This window comes from Salvia splendens, chromosome 10 (genome assembly GCF_004379255.2).
Source record: "Salvia splendens isolate huo1 chromosome 10, SspV2, whole genome shotgun sequence".
Classification (NCBI taxonomy): Eukaryota; Viridiplantae; Streptophyta; class Magnoliopsida; order Lamiales; family Lamiaceae; genus Salvia; species Salvia splendens.
The window spans coordinates 10,993,435-11,013,538 of record NC_056041.1 but is presented as its reverse complement, the minus strand read 5'-3'; the positions used below and the strand labels follow the sequence as shown (position 1 = coordinate 11,013,538).

The 20,104-nt window shown below is 35.8% G+C and overlaps 4 protein-coding genes across 4 annotated transcripts; 2 read left to right on the top strand and 2 right to left on the bottom strand.

The window, feature by feature from the left end:
* Positions 1–1,799: 1,799 nt before the first annotated feature.
* On the bottom strand, positions 1,800–2,926 carry LOC121751014 (uncharacterized protein At3g17950-like). Its single transcript, XM_042145710.1, has 2 exons — positions 2,553–2,926; positions 1,800–2,454 (listed from the first exon to the last, which is right to left on the bottom strand). The coding sequence occupies exons 1-2, from the start codon at positions 2,634–2,636 to the stop codon at positions 2,011–2,013; spliced, it is 528 nt and encodes a 175-aa protein (XP_042001644.1). The 5' UTR covers positions 2,637–2,926; the 3' UTR covers positions 1,800–2,010.
* A 3,160-nt stretch (positions 2,927–6,086) lies between these two features.
* Positions 6,087–8,695, top strand: LOC121753122 (galactose mutarotase-like). The gene is made up of 5 exons (XM_042148304.1): positions 6,087–6,275; positions 6,370–6,419; positions 6,688–6,814; positions 7,748–7,852; positions 7,939–8,695. The coding sequence occupies exons 1-5, from the start codon at positions 6,173–6,175 to the stop codon at positions 8,559–8,561; spliced, it is 1,008 nt and encodes a 335-aa protein (XP_042004238.1). The 5' UTR covers positions 6,087–6,172; the 3' UTR covers positions 8,562–8,695.
* A 335-nt stretch (positions 8,696–9,030) lies between these two features.
* Positions 9,031–12,672, bottom strand: LOC121751685 (vacuolar protein sorting-associated protein 26C-like). Its single transcript, XM_042146487.1, has 12 exons — positions 12,501–12,672; positions 12,313–12,405; positions 12,091–12,155; positions 11,741–11,795; positions 11,299–11,388; positions 11,095–11,179; positions 10,910–11,005; positions 10,123–10,307; positions 9,954–10,042; positions 9,607–9,706; positions 9,434–9,493; positions 9,031–9,321 (listed from the first exon to the last, which is right to left on the bottom strand). Exons 1-11 carry the CDS (start codon positions 12,549–12,551, stop codon positions 9,449–9,451), a joined length of 954 nt encoding a protein of 317 aa, XP_042002421.1. The 5' UTR covers positions 12,552–12,672; the 3' UTR covers positions 9,031–9,321; positions 9,434–9,448.
* Positions 12,673–12,970: 298 nt separating this feature from the next.
* Positions 12,971–19,840, top strand: LOC121751683 (outer envelope protein 64, chloroplastic-like). The gene is made up of 13 exons (XM_042146485.1): positions 12,971–13,371; positions 13,800–13,952; positions 14,054–14,178; positions 14,674–14,799; positions 15,491–15,670; positions 15,778–15,922; positions 16,386–16,554; positions 17,011–17,145; positions 17,232–17,432; positions 18,281–18,408; positions 18,485–18,536; positions 19,148–19,217; positions 19,415–19,840. Exons 1-13 carry the CDS (start codon positions 13,169–13,171, stop codon positions 19,495–19,497), a joined length of 1,770 nt encoding a protein of 589 aa, XP_042002419.1. The 5' UTR covers positions 12,971–13,168; the 3' UTR covers positions 19,498–19,840.
* Positions 19,841–20,104: the final 264 nt, after the last annotated feature.

The window sequence follows — 20,104 nt, the reverse complement described above, 5'->3', positions numbered from 1 at the left end:
CTAAATATTAACAAGGTTGTTGTTGTCTCTTCTAACGTTATCTGCCATTGAACAAGGCAATTTCCTCGCTCTGAATACCAACTAACGCAGAACAGAAAGAGAGAGGAATTGATTGGATTCGATGGCATCTTCTGCTTTTTGTACGGTTCTGTGATTTCGGCATCCAAAGCGTTTCATCTATTGCTGTTGCTGTGGACTGTGGTAGAATTCTTTGAGAAATTCTTGCAAAGATGTGATTTCTGTGGATGCAAATTCAAGGATTTCTCGACTTGAGGAGGGAATGGGAGTGTGAGAAGAGTTAAGAAGGCGATGCATTGTTTGCTTCAGAGAAATCACAGCAGCATATGCCATCTCTCTCTTGCTAGATGAGTTTGAAAAAAATTCTACCCACACTATACTACTGATATGGCGCACAAGCGCGTATGAAAGAAAAAAAAGTGATTGAGAAGTTACGTGTTTAGAATTCCAAAATTTATTAATAATAATATGAATGTAAACTAATGAAAATAAAATAATACTAGTAGTAATACTATTACTAATAAACTAACAACGAAAGTCTAGTTTTATAGCACTAGCATGTGATTGCCTTGACTGTCTTTGAAATGATTCTAAATATAAAAAATGAAGTAACTGTGGCCTTAATGTCAACTTTGGGGAATTGATTCGTATCAACTCTGCCAAATTTCTAAACATTTAAATTAAAACTTTGTTTTCACTCTTCGTTAGAGCATCCCCATCCATGCTCTTACCAAAGAACATGAATGTGGGCGCATACCTACATTTATTAATTTTTTACTCTCTACTCTTCTCCAAGAGGACAACACGCACATTCATACTCTTTCTTGCTCAAGAGTCCCACCATTTCATTATTTAATTTAAATACTTCAATTACTAAAACATTTCTATAATATAAAAATAAATTAAAAATACTTTTGGTATATGGAGTATCATTTTTGATAAACTACTGCCTTCAAACTCTTCAACTATAGAAACCATCATTACTATGCTTAATCATTGGAACTTAGTTAATAAAAAGGAAAATATATATCACTACCCTAATAAAAATACTAACAATCTAATGAATATTACAGGTATGTTTAGGATTGACTCATTTTGTGCATGTTGTTAAGTCTTGCTGAGAGACTTATCCCAATTAGAATTGATTTTCTATAATTGTGAGCGACTTTTAATTAAATCTTGACATATTTTTATAAATAATGTGATAAAGAAGATTAAAAGTGTTAGATGTATACTATTAATTTAAAATTAACGTGACAAATAGATGGTAGACGAAGGAATTATTTACTGTTGTATATAATTAAGAAACTGGAAACAAGTAACAATAATAATAACAATTGGACTAAACAATTTCTTCTCATTATTGTGCTTCTTTGGGTAATATGGGCCTAACTGAATTTCTTCAAACTTTCAAGCCCATTTGCATTTCAATTAAAATAGTCCATTGAAGTTTGAATCAATCACAGTAATTCAGAAATCTTTCTCCTTAATTTCCATTGGCTTAGCCTATTTCAAAATCGAATACGTATTCTACATTTACATTCAGTAAGTAACGTAGTAAATCGCTGGTCTTCATTATTGTTTGAGACGAGTTAGCTATTCAACGATACAACTCGTGATTCGCTCACAATTTAAATAACCACTGAATCATGCTCTTTTTAGTATTCCATTCTCGTCTACAAATTTATTCTTACACTCTATTAGTTCAAAGTTCAAATTGAGTACTGGTTTAACACATTTCATAATTTAAGTATCGATTGATTAACATGGGTCCAACAATTAAAAAGCACTTGACTATATTCAACTCCATAAAGCAGATCATATGATGTTCAATCAGTGGTGCCAGATTTAGAAATAAACAATTTAAAAAATAAAAAATAAAAAATAAAAATAAAGAAGAAGAAAAGGCAAAACTGCAGAAAAAGCAAGAAAAAGAAAAAAAAAGAAAGTCACTACTCAATAAACAAACAAACTGTACTACACTGCACTAAACTACACTAAATTACACCACCGCTCTACCGCCGAGAATCTACAAATCCCCGCCGCAGCCGCCGGCGACGAATCCAAATCCTCCACAACCTGCGCCGGCGGCAGAACCATCCCATCCGCAAATAAGGCCCGCCCATTTCTCGGCTGCAGCTCCTGAACCAGCCCTTCATCAAGCTCCGCCGCGCCGCCGCCGCCGAACCTCCTCTCCACCTCCAAATACTCTCCGAGAGAGGCCCTTCTGGAGTCGCATTCGTCTCTGCAGAGGCGCCACCACCGGCGCCGCTGGCGGGCCGCGGCGGCCCGGTTGTTCTTGTTTCTCCGGGCGTCGGAACCGGGGATCTCCTGGTGGCGGTGCTGGGAGGTGGCCCGGAACGTTATGGCTTGGACGGTGACGCCCATGAGGGTTCCTAGCGTGGTGCTTCTGTCATGGAAGAATGAGCCTGTTGACTGTCACACACAATTATCATTCCATCAATTGTTTATGTAGTAAAAAATTACAAAAAATGTACTAATGAATTGTGGTAGAATTAAGAATTTAGTAGTACCTCAGTGTCGAGATCAGAAGAGGAGAGGGACGAATTAGTGGGTGATGAAGGCTGTGGCGCAACATGATTTGCTGGATTCAACATCACTCACAATGTGTGTTTGTGATGTGTGTGTGAGAGAGAGAGAGAGGGAGGGAGGAAAGTGTGGATATGTTTTTCCTTGGGGGATGGAAGTGTGTGGGAAAGTGTCAAATTTGATTAGGACTAGAAGTGTGTGAATGAAATTTAATGTTGGAAGACTTTATTCTTTTTGAGGTCATGTGAAGATGGAGATGGTTTGGAGATAGGACTAGGTGGAGGGAATCCAATATTTGTAGCCCAAGAGAAATGAAATGAAAGGAAAAGAAAAGTAGACTTCATCTAAAAATGAGTTGGTGCAAGAATAATATGATGTGTTTCCTGGTGGTGCTGCTGAGGCCTTTGCACTGCACACTCTTTAATCAATACACCGGGAATACCGTTTTTCACTACCAATTTCATTATTATATCTGTGTGGAGTTTAATAGATCCACATTTTCAATAGAAAAATAACACATTCTTTTGTACAACGCGCTTCTGTATAAGGAACCCATCCCCGGGCGAACTTGGCCTGAATAATCTCTCGACCCTTTTATAAAAGTAACACTTTCAAAAGAATAAAAGTGATTGTAGGTTATTGTTATAATGGATTACTTAAATATACTTTCTTCCTCCCATAAAAGTATGGACAATGGATATGACACGGAAATTAAGATAAAATTAATAAAGTAATAGAGAATAGGAGAATGACATAGCAAAGTAAGAGAAAAGAGGAGAATAACGGTTAAAATAGTGTTAGTGGATAGTGAGACATATATTATTAAATTGATATAACTTTCAAAAATGGAATGCAAATATTTTTGTGAGACGGACGAAAATAGAAAATGCATATATTTTTATGGGACGGAGGGAGTATTTTGATTAAAATGTGAACATGTAATTGAAAATGATACTAATTTTTAATATAATTAATTATCTTATAAAATAATATCGACCTGACAAAATTAAAACTTTGGATTTTAAGGTATAAATATTTCTACATCAGTGTTTTAAAAATCAAGCAATTAGAGCATCCGTAATAGCAGACTTTAGGACTAGCGGTTAGTCCGTGGGGGTGTCCGTCGCAATAACGGACTAAAGGTAGGACGAGCGCTCGTCCACGCCGAAACCGGACGTCCCGATTTTTTTTATTTTTTTTTATTTTTTTTATTTATACTCAATATTTACAATTCATTGCACTTCATTTTTTTATATTTGATAAACACCAACAATTAAAATGAATTAATTGTATTTTTCAATTTGTTTTATTGGCTAGGGCGTTGGCTAGTCCTAGTGCTAGGCTATTATTGTGCAGTGGGATGTCCTAGTGATGTGACAGTGCAGTAGGATGTCCTAGTGACGTGACATGATGTGTTTTTGGTTAGTCCTAGTGCTAGGCTATTGGGATGTCCACGCTATTGTGGATGTTCTTAGACTAGTTATGCTTGCACAATAAATTCAGTAACTTGTGAGTAGTTTTTGAATTAGTCGAACCTGCTGATTCGACCATAAACCATCGATCAATTGTTTCATCCAATTATTTCTTGACACTCATGGGAGCAGAGACAATTCCTTTTAAAATTCGGTAACAAATTTTATGATTCGCAGCTTAAAACAGAATTGTCTCTGCTCGAGTTGCTCTCTATAACCGTCCTATGCATGAAATATTTTATGTTGTAGAATTCGAAATTATTGCATTATGTTCGATTGTTTTTAGCTTGTGTTTGATACATCTGAGAAAATAGAGGATAATTAAGATGCCACCTTGGCGTTTGGATCCTTGTTACTTGTTAGCTTGTCTCAAATATTGCCTCTCGCCGCTTTTTTTTTTTGGCTATACATGCATTATGCATATGCATGTTGTTTGTATTGGTTTAATTTGTTCATTTGTTGATTGTACATACATATCGCATCTCCTCTCAGATGCTGCAACTCCTCTAATGTTACCTTGTTCTCATATGCTTGTGTTGGAGTAGTATTCTAAGAGCATCTCCATCCGTGCTCTTGCCAACGAGCACGGATGTGGGCCCGGACCCACTTTTACTCTCTGCTCTTAGGCAAGAGCACAACACCCACATCCATGCTCTTCCTCAAGTACGAGCTCAAGGGTCCCACCATTCTATTATTCAATTTAAATAAAAACATTTCCACAATATTAAAATGCATTAAAATAACCAGAATAATATTACAAATTTCAAAAAAATTAAAAATTACATAATTAAAATCCTAAAAAGTAAAAAACCCCACTACTCGTGGCTGAATTTCGCACAAATGTGTTTGATTAGGTCTTCTTGTAGCTCAATAAAAAAAATAGATGATGAATGTGTGTATTTATAAATGATTTTGGGAATAAAAAAATTTAAAAAATCCAAAAAAATGATAATAAAACGGCCATATTTTTGAAAATCTGAAAATATTTTTTTAATTTTTTTTGTATTGTTTTCTTTTTTTAAAAAAAAATTGAATTTCCAACGGATAAATCCGTTGGCCAATCAAAATGCGCCACGTCAGCTGCTCGCTGGCACGGACGTGCTCGATGCATCGAGGAGCGCCGTGCCAGCAGCAGACAGCGGGTGCCGTGCCGCTGTCACGGACGGACGTCAATTCCTCACCGCTGCGGATGCTCTAAAACCTCTTATCCTGTGCCACCTTTTAGTACAATACTATAATTCGAGGTATGTGCAATCCAATCAACCATGCATTAAGGCCATCTTGTGCTACAAAGATATGAATAACCACATTTTCACAGGAGCTTGGGTGTATAGTTCTGATGGTACATGCTAATGTTTTCAAGTTAGTATTCGTTTGCAAGTGCTTTGATTGAGTTCTAGGAATTGCATCTTGCTGGCATCGACAGACAACATAAGAAAATAAGTAAAAAAATTAACTTTGATTTGTTTTAACCAAATGAACCAAAATTCAAAAAGGCATAAAAAGTAATGGCATTTCGCCAAATTTATAATTATGACACGTGTAAGACAAAAACAGGAAAGGGAGATCAGAAAATCATTTTCAAAAAAAGACGGTCATGACAATTCAAGAAAACTCATTGACTGAATTTGCGGACTTTCCTATGGCAAATTCTAAAACCCATGCATAAATCTTGTTATTCCATTTTCAAATTATTTTTATTTAGTCTTTATTAATTACTACTCACATTTCACTTTTATTATGCATTTAATAATAAGCTATATATGGAGTATTAATTATTTCAAAACTGAAGTCAACGAGTGTAATGTGATGAAAAAAAATTAAAAGCTCGAGTTTGAGGGTGTACCTTGATCACATATTTTAGAATAGGGAAAATAAAATTGAGATATAAATTGAATAACTAAGATCTGAATAGATGCGGTGAATAGTTGAGTAATATAATAACCAGATAATAGTACATTTATTATCGGATCAATATTCATAAACACAATTTTAGCTAAAGCTATCTATTACTACTAATACGGAATCATTCATAATATCAAATGTTATTAATATTATAAGGCCCACGTCACAGTTCACTGCTGGATCTGACTGCCAAACTCTAAATTTTCTGTAGCAAAAACAGCAATCTAATGGCGGAGGCCAAGCTTTTTGAACTTAACAATGGCACTATGCGTGTAATCGTCTCCAATTATGGTTGCACCATCACCTCAGTCTTTGTACCAGACAAACATGGTATTTTTCTTCTTTCACTTTGAATAAAAATCTAATCTTTTCTGCTTTTCAAGTACTATTCCTGTATTGATGATTTGATTTTGGATTGCTGAAGGTAAATTGGCTGATGTCGTTCTTGGATTTGACACAATTGAGCCATATCAGGTAACTCACTTTTTTTTGCAAGTCATATAATTCAAATTCGATTAATTTTAACTATTGCCAAGATTATGTCTCTGCCTGCTTATGGATTTTCGAATGCTTGCATGGTATCATAGATTTGAAGAAAGCTATTATTGTTCTGTGTTTGAGAATCTATGATTGATTAATCTCTAATTATAGTTTATCAATCCCAATTAGAATTTACTAATCACAATTGAGATTTGTTGATTACTTTGTGTGGCTCTTCTAGTTATTATCTGGTTATGTGCAGAAAGGTGCTGCTCCATACTTTGGGTGCATTGTGGGTCGGGTGGCGAATAGGATCAGAGATGGGAAGTTTACACTGAATGGAGTTGAGCACTCATTGCCTATTAACAAGCCACCCAACAGTCTCCATGGTATCTATCCTTGCCATTCATTTATTTTTACTTCTTCACATACAGATGAATGCATATATAATAGTACTTGTTTACCGCGCCTTTTATGCAAAGCAATTCGAAATTTGATGTTATATCATTTTGCTTCTGTGTGTTATTAGGCACTAGTTTAAGAAGTGAGAAAAGTTCTAGTGTTACCTCAGTGTGCATCTTTTGACTGGTAAAGTTTGTTTTGTGGGAACAATAATAGACAGTTAACACAATTTAGCTCATGATTAAGAACTAATGATAAGAAGAGTTCGGAACTAAGGAGTCAAGGCCCAGTTTAGTATGCCAGTGTTCACTTCTCTAAGACTATTTTTTTTATTTAGTTTGTAGCTTGCAAATTCTTATCTTTCACAAAGTCACAGGAATTGCTGTTACCTACCATTTTAAAGCCGACGTGACCCTTTGAATTTCCTAGATGAGTTAATGTTTTATAGCATATTTTTTTTTGTTGGTGATTGAGCTGCACTATTTGTAGAATCGCCTTATTATTATGCTTCTCTGCTTTCCAACGATCAAGAAAATTGGACGAATGCTCTCCCACGCTCTAGCAGGTGGTTCGGGCTCCTCTGTGCAGGACACTTGAGGCATTTGTACAATGAATATGAATATCAATGGTTTTTTTGGTGCTCCTTTGTAATATTTCATGATTATATGGATTGTAAATGAAAATAAGGATTCAGAACCCTATAAGATGTTATCCAAGATTTGAAACACCATTCCTTTCCCTCCTTAATATAGAGGCCCTTCAAATATATAATGATGGGACTTGTTTGTAGTTATAATTTGTACTGGTTGAACCGAATTTGGTAAATTAATATGGAACTTGGCTCTCCTTTACTCCAACTAGAAATTTCAAAAATTAGTAGTACTACTTACTATTATTTTTTTGAATCATTTTCCTTGAAGGTGGGAACAAGGGATATGACAAGGTCATCTGGGAAGTTGCTGAGTATAAGCAGGGTGATACTCCATCAATCACCTTTAAGTATCGCAGCCACGATAAGGAAGAAGGTAACAAACGCATTACAGTCGGCTACGTTAAACCTCTTCACCTTGATGCCCACATATATTCACTTATTTTATCATCTATGATGCAGGCTATCCCGGTGATGTTTCTTTCACCGCGACTTATACGCTGACATCAAAGACCACGATGAGGCTTGACATGGAAGGTGTGCCAGAGAATAAGGCAACACCAATCAGCTTAGCACAACACACCTACTGGAATCTAGCCGGTCACGAATCTGGAACAGTTCTAGATCACACTATTCAGATATGGGCGGATCACATCACCCCCGTAGATCAGTACACCGTTCCAACCGGTGAGATCGTGCCCGTCAAAGGCACACCGTTCGACTTCACAACTGCAAACAAGATTGGCAGCCGTATCAACGAGGTTGGTCTAGGCTACGACCACAACTATGTTATCGACTGCCGGGAGGAAAAATCGGGCTTGAAGCACGCTGCAAAGCTGAAGGATCCTGCTAGCTCGAGGACTCTTGATCTGTGGACCAATGCTCCTGGTATGCAGTTTTACACTGCAAATTATGTGAACGGCGTTGTTGGTAAAGGTGGTGCTGTGTATGGAAAGCAGTCGGCCGCGTGTCTGGAGACGCAGGGATTTCCAAACGCCATCAACCAGCCGAACTTCCCTTCCGTCGTCGTCCAACCGGGAGAGAAGTACAACCACAGTATGCTGTTTGAATTCTCAACCGAGTAGGTTAAGCAATGTCTGTTCAAGTGTATCTATACAATATCACTATCCGTTTGTTTTAATCCTATCAATATCAGAGTTATGCTAAAAATACTTGAATAAGTACATCAGTACACATGCCTTCTACTTTTTCCTTGGGATTTGAGTGATCAAATTTGACAATTTTGAACTGCAGATTTTGCTTAGCTTAGTTATATTTTCTTAACTTTTTAATTTTTATGCGCAAGCCTAATTTAGAGGATCTGAACTTATCATTTTCATGTTTCAGTGTCTATATTAAATTTAGTAAAAATTATCAATTCAGTATAGTAAATATTGTTAGCTAATTTAAAAGTGGCAAAATTAGACATGATGTTTGAGATATGACTAGTAGAAATTATTAAATTTGATAATTACGCACTTAGCTTATGGGGAAATTTATTTATGCCAAAAAATCTATATTTTCTGTAGTATACGAACTTCTTATAAGATATAATTGCCAGAAAAATCACAACTTTCATTTTTATTCGAATTTTGACAAATTTTAAAACGATGACACCACAATATTCCAGTAATCTTTTACAGATGAAACCATTGTGTTAATTTTGACGTTTTAATCAGAAGAAGTACTAATTTATACAAACTCAATGCTAATCACATCTCCCATCAACCATCCTGAAATATAACGAGTGTTGAACAACTTCGACCTCCTATGTTGCTCGCTGGCAGTTACTCTTGCTCAAAACATTTGAAGAAGCCATGTCCCCGAAAATTCGACACGCCCAATCTTTTCACAAAATATGAGTAGGTATTGATAAGAAATAGAAGAAACAGTACACTTAGTTCAGGGGACTGGTTCTGAGTTCACCGTGTTGGGTGATACGAAGAACTAAAGTTACCTTGTTAAACCAATCTCATGCTGTGCGAACCAACTCTAATGGCACACTTTCGGTGGCCATCTAAATTAAAACAAAAGAAAAAGGAAATAAATTAGGAGCTGAAAAGACAAACATCTGACTAAGAAAACGAAGCATGCAGTTGTAGCAGTTATACTAAACAATTAGGTGCGTACCCATGGTTTAGAAGATACTGGATCAGCTTTTGTGGGCTTCTTATATAGATCTGATTCGAAAGTTATCACAATTCTCAGCTTGAACTCTATTGAGAATGGACTGCAAAGAGGACTTCCGTTAATAACTACAATAGTCAGTTTCCATATTTGTTCATGGCTTGGTTAGTCAGTTTCTCAAGATTCCATTTGTTAAAATATGCTAATAAGTAAAGGATAATATAAATTTATGATTTACATTGTTTGTGTTTCTCCACACTGACAGTCAACAGCATATGATTAGCACTCTTGCATTCGCAATAAGAAATCAAACACCAACAGTAAGGAAATTACTGCATTCAAATACTTACCCAGCCAAAATGCTCGGACATGTTAAAAGGCGAGGAAGAATGATGTAAATGGGCAAAGTCATGCCACGACAAACATCCCCATCTGCTATCTAACAAAAGAAAAAACCCTTAATAAGGCACGTCAACAGATGAGTAGATCAATTGAGTAATCAAGGGAATGGCGGAATGCCTGAGTTTCTTGTATCACAGATGATTCTGTTGCTATCCTTTCTCCAATCAAAATTGACTCCACTCTAATCAAGTGAATGTCAATGGATCGTATAGGAACAGCAGAAGCTTCAACAGTTAGCTCTCCATTAATAGGATCTGATAAAGAACACTGTGTACATATCCGCCCAGTAATCCGGAAACCGCCTATTTAGATTAGTAAATGTGAATAAGAGTTTCAAATACGTGAACTTCTGACAAAACCGAGATGCACAATATTGCTCAGTGACATCTTAAAGAAAGAATATAATGCTTCAATGCAGGTTTACCTAACGAAAAAAGATAAGAAGGCGAAAGTGGAATCCCTGGGTCGATATTAGATTTCAATATTGACATAGAGAGTATATTTCAGTAGAAAGTCTCTCTCAATTGAGTTTTATTCACAAGAGCTTATAAGTTTAAAATCCCTTTCCAAATTTTTTTCAAATTTTCCATTCATATTTATATTTGACTCAGCAAAAGAAGTTATAGTTAGCAAAGTAACTTTTTAATACTTTCGTAGATTAAAGTGAGGACACTAGAAATCAGAAGCTTGTCAAGAAACAGAAAATGACAGGTGAAAAAAAGTTACTTGCATCAACCAAGGTAAGTATATGAACATCTTAATTAAGGTTAATATCTTTCGGACGAGGTCATTCATCCAAAAATAGAGTTAGCATAAGGACGGAAAAACTATACACGAATGATATATTCAAGCACCTTCATGTGATGTACAAAATAAATTAAAAAAGTGGAGATAAAGATGGAACCTGATTTCAATTCAGAAATTAATGTGTGCCTTTGGGTATCCTGCGTAATATAGAAGATGACCATTTCAGGGGGAATCGGCTTCTGTGGAAGATTGTCTGAGACAAGGAATTAGAAAATAAATAAACAACTTCACATATGGGCTAGTGTAGGTTAAAAACACATAGGCACTGGGATAAACATGAACCTTTATCACTCTCAACAATGTATTCTATTGTGGCTGACAAAGGCTTGTGTAAGTATCCTCTCGTTATGTCAACAGTTGCCAGATACTGCGATGGCATTTGTTACACATATGCATGTGAATATCTCTTTACCATTAAAAGAATCTAACTAACAAACTAAGGCATGCAGTAAAAAGCAATCACATAAAAAGATTCAGTATTATTACCTGGATGCTAATATTGCCTCCATGAAAGGTTTCATAAAACTCCCCAAGATTCTTCTCTTTAGGATCTTTCAAGATCACAGAAAATGGTATCTAGAAAGATGAAAACAACACTAAATATTAAACAAATGAACATCAAACTCTTGTTTGAGAAAATTGACAAAATCATTATCAAGAATATATTGGGAGCGCACAATCCTCTAAAAGTGCACACTGTACTTCTACAAAATTAACTACAAAAGGTCATTTATAGTAGAAGATCATTACAAATAACTCCTACCATCCACGATAAGTGAGGTCTTTATGCAATTTTCAAGAAACTTCTACAGATTTTTACACTCATGGAGCAGTAGCACAGGTAGAAGTGGTTCACCATGTATAAATTTAGATAGAGCTTTCAAAATTATGCAAGACCAAATGTGATGTGAGACACCCCTCATCATACCTCAGTTGTACCTGATCCTATCTTTCCAGATGATCGGACATCAACAACCTTCTTCCTGCTCAGGCACGGTGAAATACAACAGTTAAAGCATAGCATTGACAGAAAAGTAATATTAAGTGGTCAATTTAGTGAACGATACTTCTCATCATTGAAACGAAGTTCCAGATCACAATCTATGAACTAAGAAGTCAATACAAATGTACAAACCATGTACCTCAAGGCTCGAAATTTAGGAGTTATTTAACAAGCTACTTTTACACCTAAGAGGAAGCTAATAAGTCCACGGATACTACTGAAACTAAATTTTAGCTAAATAAGATTGAGTTGAAAACATGAGAGATGAGGCTTACATAATTGGAATTGGCTTAATAACACCGTACAGGGACTCAATTACTCCAGCTGATCCGCCACGGACCTAAAATTCACAATAATTTCTACTTAAATTCCTTGAAATTCTAACTAAACGACTAGTTTAATAGCAATAGGGTATTCAGAAATAAATTGAAGGAGCTGAAATCGGTAGCATTAAGGAAAACAGCGATATCGAAATAAAATAAGAGAAATATGAAGACCTGTAAATTGACAGTGCCATTAAGTGTGAGGCGAATGGATTGGTAGGAAATAGAAGAATTCAACGTCGTGATTATCTTTCCTTCAAGCAGTTCCTTCAGTAGAGAAACAAATTATCAGAAAAGACCATAGATGAGTTGACAAATAGTTAATCCACATTGGAGAGAGGGGGAGGTGGAGAGGGACTGACGCCGGGGCGATAGATGCGGTTGAATCGAGATAATTTGATCTCAACTGACATCACTCTCACCGGAATATCCGATCCTCATACACCAAACCGGCTAGTGGCTACACACTTCCTCAGAGCTTGTTAACAAAAATGTTCATTTTTTATATTTTCGAATCACTAAAATTTATAAGTTTACCTTCATTTTTGGTTAATTTTATAATTTCTGAAATTAATTATAAGAGAATGGTCCAAATTGCAAAGTCAATGACTACACGATATACATCAAAATCACATCTTTGATGCCTTTTAATTAATATTTTAAATAGAAAGATATCGTATTACTTTATTGTTGTGAGTAATTGATTTAATAATATTAGCTTTAATCGAAATAAAATAAAATGCATAATTTTATTCGAAGATAAGTATTCGTATTCTAAACTAGCCAGTATTTAAAAATATATGAGGATAAAATGCGAGTGAAGAGTTATTTTTTCCTCGTATAAAAATAAAATCTTGGAAGCCATTGATAAACCCCAGTGCAAAATTGTAACCTCAAAATTTTTAAACACCTGAAAATTCTCACAGTTTAACTCTGGTTCCCTGCTGTATCCTCGCTCAACTCTTTAATCCATTTATTTGTTTTGGTGGGCTGTTCTCAACATACAATAACAATCGATCATTCTGCAAGAATGGCGTCTTCATCAGCGAATTTATGGGTTTTACTGGGGCTTGGGATTGCGGGGATACTGATTATGACGAAGAAGCTGAAGCGGGCGGTGAGGGCTGATTTCGGAGCGTTTATAGAGCGGCTACAGCTGTTGCCGCCGCCGCAGCCCCTCCCTCCCAAAGCTCCCCACCCTCTTACTGGCCTATCTTTTGCGGTTTCTGACGTGTGAGCATCTTTAGATTACTTCACTGTGGCTAGGTTTTATTTTTTTGATTCTCAGTGGTTTGAGTTGATGATTTGGATAACACTGATATTTACTTTTTGACAGACTTGACTAAGAATGCACTCACACACATAGGAACATATGTGTCTGTATGTTAGTACTTTTTTTGATTGTGCTGTTTGCTCATTTGGTTTAAGGTTGGTAGTGGAAAGGACTTCAAATAGTAATTTATAGCAAAAACTAATATGTAGTTGGAAATAGATGCAATTTAAAGAGGGGGTGGTTTGAAGATTACATTGATCACGTTTGAATATTTTGGTTTGTTTCCTTTCTCTTGCACAATTTTGGTGGCTGCTGATACTGTATTAATTATTCTGATGCGATACGATACATGCAGCTCCAAAGTTTGAATCTTTGTCTTGATTTTCAGATTTGATGTTGAAGGACTTGTAACTGGGTTTGGCAATCCAGACTGGTCCAGGACTCATGAACCTGCAACTCGGACATGTCCTGTGGTTGCCGCTCTTGTTGATGGAGGTGCTACATGTGTTGGAAAAACTGTCGTGGATGACATGGCATTAGGGTTTGTTTATTAAACTTATTCTATTCAGATATATGGAGTACAATTTATGACTACTTATCTCCTTTCCTTTTAATATACCGTTCCCTCTTCTGTTAAAATAGTGTTAGTGGAGAAAACAAGCATTACGAATCACCAACTAATCCTGCTGCACCTGCACGGGTACCAGGTGGAGCTTCAAGTGGTGCTGCTGTTGCTGTTGCTGCTAAGCTTGCTGATTTTTCATTGGGTGAGATGATAGTTCATTCCATTTAAATTTATTTATTGGCTTCCCGTATTAGTGTGTCGGTGGACATGACGTCAGTCCTCTTATTTAATATTCAGCATTAATCATTTCAAATTTTCTTTGCATTTAAACTAGGTGGCCTGGTGAACATAATTACATGATTTCTTACTAAGAAATAAGCACCAAAGGTTATTATGTATGGATAATTTAAAATTAGAGCTACACTTTTGCTTTTCTTCCGTGAGAGGTGTGATTATGCTGCAATTTCCAGGGGTGCCTACAAAGTTTGATAGGCTAATTCTTCGAGCAGTTAGATTAGTGGATTTATTTTTGCTGTTGGTTTTTACTGTTTATGTATGATATTTTACCCACAAATACAGATAATTTCAATGTCATAGATTATTCTTGTGGCAAGCTTGACTCCTCATGTGCTATTTTGAATGTTATGTAAAAATGTCTGCCAGAATAATGTGCATATTTAACTTCGAAAAATAACAGGCATAGATACCGATGGTGGTGTGCGGTTGCCTGCTGGAAACTGTGCCGTGGTTGGCTTTCAACCATCCCATGGGACTGTCTCCCTTTCTGGGGTAATTCCTGTTTCAGAAAGTCTTGACACAGTTGGTATGTATTCACTGTCATCCCCAGATACCTGCCGTTAAGAGTTTGGCTATTTTGAAAGCTTTCCCTACATCTTTGAAGTTTGAAGTGATGCTATTGCCCTTCTCTTTTGCATATTAAAGTGGCTTAGTTTGAATGATAGACTGGTAGAAAAATCCTGGAAGTGATTTCACTTGTGGGATTGGGGTAATTGACATGATAATATGATATGTAAACCGCAGTTTATAATTTTTCTCGAATTCTTAATATGGTGGGATTGGCTTGATGTGAATTGTGAAGTTAATAAGAACTATTTCCTGCTGGTGAAGTTGTTTTGAATGTACTGGTGCTAAATGTTTCTCATTCTTATTGTTGAAATAGGTCACTTTTTAAAAATGTATTGATAAAATTATTGCTTATTTTCATTCAAGAGCATTACTTCTGTAACCTCATACAAAATTTTCATTTCTATTATTATCAATATGATAATATACATGTCTGATAGTTTAGGACTCACTTAATGACAGAGTTTACACCATGAGCATTTGAGTTTCTTTCTGTGTGGCTCATTATATAAGAATTTGACTTGATATTGTTGTTGATATGGAAAAACCACATGACTGCAAGTTTATGACTTAATTCAGGACAGAGTGTGCATTCTGACATTAGAGTTGCTCTCATATAGTCAAGTGTCTCATTTTTGTTTTCCGCGTAGGATGGTTTGCAAAGGATCCTAGTGTACTTCGTCGTGTTGGTCATGTGCTGCTGCAGGTCCCATATGCTGCACAACGCAAGCCAAGGACTTTTGTCATTGCTGATGACTGTTTTCAATTATCAAAGCTTCCTGCAGACCGAACTCAGGTGGTGATAAAGTCCATCGAAAAACTTTATGGAAGTATGTCCTTTTCCTTAACAACTGTTGTAAAGATTTTTCATTTGAATTATTTCAGAAATTTAGTTTCTGTTGGTTATCCTGGATTGCTTATTAGGATCACCTTTCAGGACAAGTTCTGCGGCATGAAAATCTAGGTGATTATATAAAATTGAAGGTTCCAAGCCTAAAAACATTCAGTGTTGTTCAAGCAAATGGTGATGGGAAATCTTCTCCATTAGCAATGCTAGCAAATGCAATGCAGATAATTAAATGGTGAGGCTATCAGTAGTGCTGAGATAGTGCTACTTTGAATTAATTTGTTTCAGTTATTACCACTGAAAATTTTCTTATTTTAGATTATGTACTTCATTTCTTTTTCACGTGGACATTTCTGTCCATGATGCATATATTTAAGGGACAGTTACAGCCTTTCCCCCATTGTAGCTATTGAAGGTTAAAATCGGAAGAAGTAATGCTTTAAGATAATTAATGTTTTTCATTTTAGTGTGCTTTTCTATGCTTGCTGTCCTTTTATTCTCACATTATGCCTTCTCTGTGCTTTAAATCTTTAATTTCTGTAGTCGGTGTCCTTTTTGTAATATCTCTATCTCATGATGGAGTGTATGAAAGTTGTGAAGTTTGCATTATTTGGTTTACATTTATACATGATACCACAGGGATCAATTCTGGCAATCCTCCTTTTGGCCTGAATAAAGTACTTTCTTTTTATACGCAGTCATGAGTTCAAGCAAAATCATAATGAATGGATCAACTCAGTAAACCCTACCCTGGATCCTGTTATCTTGGCACAATTACGGGAAGCATCGGATTTAACTGATGCTGACATTGAAAAATGTCGCACAATCAGGATCGAATTACGTTCTGCTATAGATGCCCTTGTGAAGGTACTGGCTTAGGATATTTATTGTCTCACATTGTATAAATTCGGTGGTGATCATTTTAATATTTATAGCTGCAACTTGAATATTGCAGAACAATTCCCTTGTACTCTTTTTCTTTTTTCTTTCCTCTTTTCTACTTTACCTGGCTATTTGAAATAATCTCTTACCAATGCTTAATTTTCTGTAGATTTAGCCAATAATACACATACAATATTAAGTTGTTAAAAATAAACAAAGTATTAACACAAAAATGAAAAACCACTTTTACGTCTTCTTGATACTGTCATAATGAGCTAGCTTATGTTTGCTTTTTTGAATTGACAAGTGTCGTTGCTGTTATGATACAATCTAGAGATCATTTCTCTAGTCAATACAATAACTTTCCAAGATAAGAGTTGTCATTTGATACTTATACTTGACCATCTGATGTTTGTTGCCTGAAATATATGCTTTAAACAGGATGATGGAATATTAGTTATTCCTACTGCCCCTGGGCCTCCTCCAAAACTTGAAGCCAGGGAGAGTTATTCTAAGGAATATTTAATTCAGGCGACTACCCTGTCTAGCGTAGCTAGTATGTCAGGCTGTTGTCAGGTTAATCTTCTCACCTCTTTTTTAGGTTCTTATAAATTTGGCATGTATATGATTCTAGTCGCATTGAGTTTCTGTTGTCATTTTAGGTTGCAGTACCACTGGGAGTCCATGAAAAGTGCCCAGTTTCTTTGTCGCTTCTTGCCAGACATGGGGCTGATAGGTTTCTGCTAGATACACTACAGTCTATGTATACATCATTACAGGAACAGCTTGATACAGCTTCCAAGCCTAAAGTATCTAGTAAAGCTATGACAAATGAAGAGTCTGCTAATGTTGCCAAAGAAAAGGTAGATCCTAAATAAACACTGTGCTCTATGCTAACATTAACTGGCTTTGCAAGTTGTTTATGAATTTGAGGCACTCCTTGGGTATTTCTATAAGTTGATGAGACTTTTCTTATCTCTTTTTGAGAAGATAGTTTTTGTATTTGTTTAGATTACAGATGCTGCTATCTTTTGCTCAATTGACTCCTAGCTAGTGTTCCTTCTAAGTGGAACCCAGCTGTGGCCAATAGTTAAGCATTGACCGTAGTTTCATTTGAAACTTATGGGAATCTTTTGGACAAGGCTTGCTTATGGTTTTAGAAACCATGCGTTGGATGTTTAACAGCGGGGTTAGTTACGTTTATTTTTTTCAAATATGGAATCTGAAATCCGCAACCAAACTCAAAACAAAAATAGTTAATAATGACAGTTTAGTTTCAGTCCGAAGGGAAACTGGTAATTTGGTTCTTGTCTACATAAAAAATCAGACAACTGGTGGGTTTTCAGCCATGTTAGAGAGACGGTCTGTTGCTAAGTCTTTTGATTTGAGCTTTTGATGGAGAACAGACATTCATGCTTGATGTTTCTAGCATTACGCCATTACCAAATTATATGTTACAGTCTTGTTAATAACCCATTGCTTGACTTTGTTCTGATGTGCCTTCCTAACTTGTACCATGACTTCTGCCCACCTCATTTGTCATCCATAAATTCACTTTCTTGGCAACTGGATTGAGGGTCTTCTTTTATTTTCTCTTGCTTCTGTGTGACCTTTGTAGGTTGGTAAAAAATAAATTTAAAGTCTCTTGCTTATACATCTGGTTTATATTTAAAAAGCAATCTGACATCTTGTTAATTTTCTCTTCTCCTAGGGCAATCAAGCATTCAAAGATAAACAATGGCAGAGAGCTATTGGATTTTATACAGAAGCCATCAAGCTCAATAGTACTAATGCAACTTATTATAGTAACAGGGCTGCAGCTTACTTGGAAATTGGAAGGTATGAGTTGAAATGGGCATTTTGATTTTTTTATTTTGCTTGGAGATTTATGTATTTGTTTCCTCATCTTATTTAGCTACATCCAAGCTGAAGCAGATTGTAGCCAAGCGATTGATCTCGATAAAAAGGTCAGCTGTCTGTGTCTCTGAACTTCCCAACCTCCCTTCTTGAGTTGGTCTTTGGTGAATGTATATAACATATCATTCTTTGCAAATGTGTTTTAGAGAATAAATAATTAATGAATATATTAGAAAATGTGTTGCAAATATGTTTGAGAACCATGATACATGTTTGTGTATATTCTGGGAAATGACTCGATAATGAGATTGTGGCAGTAGCTTGACCAGAAATTGCTTGAATGTTCGATTGTTCTGGAATATTTTTTTGTTTGCTTCTAGCCTTATATTAGGATAAGGATACATATCCTTAAGTGTTTGCTGAACAGAACTTTGATATTCAATTCAACGGACCCTTTTTTCTAACTAATCTGACCTTCCTAATTTATATCCAATTGAAATATTGTCTCTCATGTTCCTGTATGCTTTGTGATCTTGACTCGTTTCTGAATTCTCTATATGGTTTAAGATGGATTTGTCTATTTGTCATCTAATTAGCACAATGGTGTGTTTTGATTGACTGATAGTTGTGTGTTCGCTAAAAAAGTCCAGAATTTTTATACCACTTTCAAACACATACTCCTTTTCGATATGCCTGATAATCCATCTTGACTCCCTTGTAGAATGTAAAGTCCTATCTGAGGAGAGGAACATCACGTGAAATGTTGGGCTACTATAAAGAAGCAATGGATGGTGAGTCTCGATTTAATTATTTGGTAAACCAAAATTTCATAACAGTGTTTGAACTCGAGCAGGCAATTGGTTAAAAATGTTTCCTATTTACCAAAACCCGTTAAGCCTCTAGCCTTTACCAAGCCAAGATGCATGATTAGGTAAAAAAAATGCTTCATATTGTTATTTTGCTTCAATCTTTTCTGACCTTTTTGCAGATTTTGGATATGCCCTCGTCCTTGAGCCAAACAACAAAAGAGCATCTCAATCTCTAGAGAGGCTGAGGAAGTTATTTCAGTAGTTGGTCAGATATACCTGAATTTCCCATAGATGTTGTGTAAACGGCCCGGTCACGCATTAATTCGTTTCAGTCAAGCAACTTCCAGGTACCAATTTGCTACGAAATCTTGGATGGTAGCCGCCTTTTTGTCATGTAGAGAGATGGTCAGGCACAGTCCACACACTCTTTAGTTATAGTATATGCCATTTATTTGTCTATTCTAGCTGCACCTTCTATTTATCTGGGATATGGGCTATGGGCTATGTTCGGTTAAATTCCCAAACCTTGTTATGGAGTATACTATTTTTCGATTGGTTGAAGTTTTGCTGTGCCTTAGCCAACAATAAAAGGTTCGATTCTCTTATTTCATGTCTCTGCTGGGTCTAGTAGAAAATACTACTACTAGTTAATATGATAATAGCGATGATCATATACATAATGATATCGTTTTTTTGTCAATTGATAATGAAGAAAAATAATTGAAACTTTGTAATTGTATAGTGGTAGTAGCATTTTCTTTTGAAACCTTAGTCAATACATAATTTAGTGATTTTGTTATTTCCACCCCAATTTTTGAATTTGTTAGTATTTGTTATATCTTTAATAATTGTATCAAATTTATCCAACT